The sequence below is a fragment of the Rhagoletis zephyria genome, unplaced genomic scaffold (assembly GCF_001687245.7).
Source record: "Rhagoletis zephyria isolate East Lansing unplaced genomic scaffold, Rhagoletis_zephyria_1.1 Rzeph_scaffold_03178, whole genome shotgun sequence".
In the NCBI taxonomy this organism is placed as follows: Eukaryota; Metazoa; Arthropoda; class Insecta; order Diptera; family Tephritidae; genus Rhagoletis; species Rhagoletis zephyria.
In genome coordinates this window covers 50,969-56,451 of record NW_016160261.1, presented here as the reverse complement: position 1 = coordinate 56,451, position 5,483 = coordinate 50,969, and the positions used below count along the sequence as shown (strand labels likewise).

At 35.5% G+C, this 5,483-nt stretch overlaps 1 protein-coding gene across 1 annotated transcript; it reads right to left on the bottom strand.

Annotated features, from left to right (window-relative positions):
* Positions 1–1,887: 1,887 nt before the first annotated feature.
* On the bottom strand, positions 1,888–5,094 carry LOC108368552 (venom allergen 3-like). Its single transcript, XM_017623421.1, has 2 exons — positions 4,131–5,094; positions 1,888–2,265 (listed from the first exon to the last, which is right to left on the bottom strand). Exons 1-2 carry the CDS (start codon positions 4,928–4,930, stop codon positions 1,956–1,958), a joined length of 1,110 nt encoding a protein of 369 aa, XP_017478910.1. The 5' UTR covers positions 4,931–5,094; the 3' UTR covers positions 1,888–1,955.
* Positions 5,095–5,483: the final 389 nt, after the last annotated feature.

Here is a 5,483-nt window from a genome sequence, read left to right as displayed (position 1 = left end):
TGGCTTTGACGTCGATGGTCCGGGTTCGCCGTGTTTAACATACGCCTTCTGGCGCTTTGGATTGTCCTTAGGAATAAATTTTTCATCGCCGGTGACAATATAATACAAAAACTACATATCAAAAAAGGATGTATGTGCAACAGGGCGTATGAGGAACATATTTTTGATTCATATTGAAAAAGTGTTGATTCGCAGACTCGCAGTCCAGTTCTGGAAGGAGGTCGGCATTACACGAAATTTTTTTCTTACCAAAATGTCAAAATTTTTTCGCCCGAACACCATCGAATGCCGAAAATTGGATTCATCACTCCTAAGACTGCAGTTTCGGTTAAAACAAATTTTATTCGCGCGACATAGCTTTGAAATGCCTATATTTGGTATGTTGTGCATATATCTGTGGTCATAAGCAATAATCGCCTAAGTCGAAAAACCTGAATTCGAGAAAAAGCGCGTTAAAAATTAGGGTTGTAATGTTAACCTTATGGGGAAACCAAAATACTTTCATTTATAACTTTTTAAATAGAATAGGTAACGAGATGGGAGTTTCACGTAGACAAGGAATAATAGTTGCAGAAAACGATAGCATATATGTATAACTCAATTCTTTCTTAAGTCGACTTATGCGGGTATTGCTTACGACCACAGATTTTATACCGTCTTTAAAAGAGACACAACTAAAAATTTGGCATTTTTGAAATAAGGCACTAAAAATGTACACAGAGCTTTTATTTAACTTTCAGCAAAAGCTAGAGCAAATTTTTGTTATAAATTGTTAAAAAACCTAAGGTAATCTTAACGAAGCTACGATTGACCTTCTTTTCGCTCTACTGCCTAAGCCTTTTGCGAGGGTATACCTCCTCTTTGAGTATCTCTCTGTCCAGTACTAAATATCTTACAATGGGTCTTCTTTAAGGAACACCTCGTGCTTTAAAACTGTCAGGCGAGCTTCTGGTTACACTAATTTAGACTAAGTATATCGTATGAGTGGCAATAAAGGGTTTTCGGATTAATTTGAAGTACTATGCTTTCAAATGTGGATTGGTCTATTTTATAGGTACCTGAAGATACTGGCGTCTTCACTGTTTTCATTTAGAAGGCATATCCTCCATATATCCTCCGTCCTTTCGCAATCACAGCAGGAGAGCGGCGGAGCTTTTTACGCCTAGCGACCTGTGCTTTTCCATACAATTTTATATCTAAATATAAACTGATTGACGTCGACCACAGAAATCCCTCCTGCACTTTTACGAAGTACTTCTGATTCCCTTTCATCGTTAAGATGGCCTAACAGTACATCAGGCTTGGTGGATTGACCATACTGTGGGTGTGGTTTATTAAGCTGGCATAGCATCAGTAGCAACCTCAAAAAATACTGCAGGTCTCAAAGCTCTTTTCGATTATGTTGGGAAAACCGAGTGTGGGACTTTCCATATCACCGGTAACATATGTTATTGATTAACTTTGATGGGTACTATTACGGCTGCTGTATTGTGGAATTTTTTGTGCCACAGGAGAGCCCGGTTGAGGCGAAAGTTTTTGCTTCAGGGGATATTTTTTAAGAACAGCTTTTTGTTTTATTTCCTTAACTGGCCACAATAGGCGAAAATATAACTCTAGAAGTCAACCGATATACGAAGCCCTATATACGTTTGCGACTTGGTTTTTGAAAAAGCGCTAGTGGTATAACTCCTTTTTTTGGTTCTGAAAGCAGAAAGGTAAGGGTTTGGGAAAGGATTTTCGGTGCGATTTAAAGTTTTTACCATCAAACATTAACGCTAATAACATTGATGGCTATCTCGAAAACGATATCAGTGAATATACATATCTTTTTATATATAAAAAACGTAATTAATAAAAATATTAAATTTGTATATAAGTAATATAAAAAATTTATACATATCTATCTAAGTACATATAAAAGTTTTTGACATTCTTAATGAATAACGAGAAATAACTTAATTTATGAAGCTGCTATCGAGCTCATTGCCATTATCAGGTTCCGCACTCTCCTCGCTATCATAATCGTAAATGGCATCCTTCCAGTCGCAGAGTGCTGGATATTTCTCACTTATCTTATAGATACATTTGCTAGCAGCTGGACCACTTTGATAGACCGGCTCACCAAATATATTAGTGAAATCATAATTGCAGGTCATTAATAATTTCATATCATTAGCTTGCATCGGATCGCGATAGCGTATAGCTGCACAGCCCACACGATGCGCACGATCGGCGACCAACATGGTAAAGTGACCGATTTTTTTGCTGGAAGTTAAAAACAATTAAAATATTAGTTTAAATATTACTTATACTATGTTTCAATATTGCGAAGGGTTACATGTACATATGTTCATTAGGGTGCATCACTTTCCGTATAAAAAAAATTAATTTGTACCGCCAAAAAATATTTCGGAAAAATATCAAGATTACGAGTTTGTTATATAAACAAAATTAATATTAAAAAAAAAAAAATCCAAAAATCACCTCAGGTGAAAGAAGAGTTTTAGCTGAAGTGGTATGTAGAAAAAAACTAAGAACTTTTTTCAACGGAATCAAAGTAAAAAAAAAAATTGTGAAGGAATCTGTTTTCAAATCGGTCTAGCTCACGTAAATCGTAAAACTTTTCTGAGCTATTTTGACGGATGTCTTAGAATATAAAATTTTTTTATTACCGGTGGGAAAACCGCAACTGTTGTAGATGAGGCACCCTAATGTACATACAAATGTATTTTAAACAAGTCTGGTATGGTAATTATTCAGTCTGAACAATTAAACCCAACATTACAAATCTTTTAGAAGAACATATTTACTCCGAACGATACTAACTTACGATTTAAGTAACGAAAGTGCACGTTTCTGCGTCGCTTTTTTATATTTAAGTTTCTTATTGGCTCGATGAATTTCGGGATAAAAAATATATTACAGGTTATGATCAATGTTAGGGCCAAAATTTGTAAGAAACAACAGGCTGCACTCATTTTTAAACTATCTTCGAAATAAAGCTTCCTTAAGCCTCTCTCGTTTGACATCCATATTTTATTATTTCATTTGACTTATTGAATTAAATTCTTAAACAGGTGGTAACCATTTTTGAAAATATTTTCGAAATAAAGCTTTTTTAAACCTCTTTCGATTAACTTCCACATCGTAATTTTCATTAAACTTATTAATTAAATTGAATTTGACTTTGAAATGGGTGGCAACTATCTTAAAAATGTAAAATTTTTTTTTTTAAATTCGTTTTTTTGATACCCGTATTATAGTACGACATTTCAGTTATTAATAAAATTGAAATTGAGTTTTCAAACAGGCAGTAACATTCCCCGAAAATGTTTTCAAAATAAAGTCTTCTAAAATTAAATTTGACCTTTCAAACAGGTGGCAATCATATAAAAAATATTTTTAAAATTAAGTTTTCTTTAACCTTTATATTGGGCCACATCCGTATTTTAATTCTTCATTCAACTTGTTAATAAAATTGAGTTTGACTTTTAAAATAGTTGGCAACCCTCAGCAAAAATGCTTAAAAAATGCTCTGTTAAACCTCTTTTGCCTTTTTGCTATGCCATTTAATTTTTTCAAAAATATTTTAGCTTTCTTAAATCTATTTCATTTGTCAACCTTATTTCAAAATTTCGTTGAACTTATTAATTGCATTGATTTCCACTTTATTAACGGGTGGCAACGATCTTGAAAAATTATCTTATATGTAAATCCATCTAGTAGATTTAGCGTGGAAGAGCAACAAATATACTCACTCACAAGCTTTCACATTTATAATAATATAGGTAGTAAGATATTTTAGCATTTATGTATGTATGCATGTACATTGGGGAGGTAAGAAAAGTAAAGTCTGAACCCCCTAGGATTGTTCTCTGTCGAAAAAAATATACTCCCATTTTTTATTTTGAAATAAAAAAATATTTACAGGTCGCTTAAAACGCTCAAAGTTCTATGTGTTCGGAAAACTCTGGTTCTCTTCAGGAGGCTTCCATTGGGTATTAACCAATGGTTTATATAACCACTTTTTAATAGTAAAGGGGTATATTTTTTTCGGTATCCCCAATGCTCATAGTTATTTCCCCTTCAATAATTCTCACTTACTGTGTATGTACATAATTTAAACTCACCCCTCCGGATGTGGTGCGTAGCTATCAATGAACGTTTGATTCGCCTCACGATATTCACGAAACCAATTCAGTATAAACGATTTTATACGCTTGGCGTGCGATTTAAACTCGCGACCAATCCAAAAGAAACCGATATTCTGACCACTGAACTGATAGTGCGGCGTATTGCGACATTGATCATGTTCAAATTGACAGCGTTTGACATGCAACGTGGCCAAGTATTCCAATTCATCGTCCCACTTGAGCATTGGCATATGAGCTGCTGGCCGATAGCCATCCAACTGGCCGGAGGCGATGCGTTCGCGGGCAAGATTATGCATATCCAAAATGAATTGCCGTCGTCGCTGGCTCATGTAAAGCAGATGTGGTTTAGCGCCACAGGACGGCCCAAAACCGCCATCGCTATCGCAACCAATGTGCGGTACTTGGAAAACATGACTGCCATTGTAGAGTTCACAAAGCGATGGTGTACAATAGATGTTGGTGGACTTGTTGTTGTTATCAGGTACGTTAGTGGAGGTGGAAGTGTCTGCCGTAGGAGTGACATTGAAAATGCTGCTGGCGCTGTTGTTTTTCGTATTTTTGGCAGTGCTAAAAGTCGGTATTTCAGTTGTAAATTCTTTGACCATCTCCGCGTCAGCAATTGTTGTTGCTATTGTAGATATTGCTCTTGTTGCTTTTTCCTGCAAGTGTGCTGACACAGGCGCCTCTTTTTCAGCCGCTTCTGTATTAACCAGCGTCTGATGCGCGACTATAACCGTTAAAAAGGCTTGCAATAAAAGCTTTTTCTTGTAAAACATTTTCGAAAAAATTATCTCAACTTCTCTTCAACTGATTTCAGTACCGCTCTAAGCCGTTAACAAAACGCAACTGAGCAGCATTCATTGATTTATTTGTGTATTTAGTGAAAATATTTTTCCAATAGCTGACTGATCGCAGCTGTGAGTGGCCAGCAGCAGCAGCAGAAGAATGCTAAGATGCTGCTAATACTGGTACCTTACTAACCGCGCTAGTAGTTTTTATTGCTTAACTGTTGAAGATCCCATCATCGTTGTTCATCAGCCATCATTCGATTGATTGAGGTTCATTAAAGTTAGCTTGATGTCAGTTACAACTGTCCATATATACACACATACATAAATCATGTATAAAATGCTGGCTGGTAATTATACAGATATACAATATATATGTTTGCATATTTTTATTCTCATATGCAAGTATGTAAAATTAGCTTGCTTTTTATCACCAGTTGCGAGTTGATCTTTTTTGTTGAAGCAGCCAAACAAATATTCCATCATACAGTGCAGGCCACTTGCATAGCGCCCGATTTTGATCTTCAGTATTGACAGTTTA

Excerpts from the sequence above, each read along its gene's own strand:
- LOC108368552 (XM_017623421.1), bottom strand. The coding sequence starts at position 4,930 with ATGTTTTACAAGAAAAAGCTTTTATTGCAAGCCTTTTTAACGGTTATA. Across the intron at positions 2,266-4,130 it reads TACGCACCACATCCGGAGGG|CAAAAAAATCGGTCACTTTA; the intron begins GTGAGTTTAAAT and ends TTTAACTTCCAG.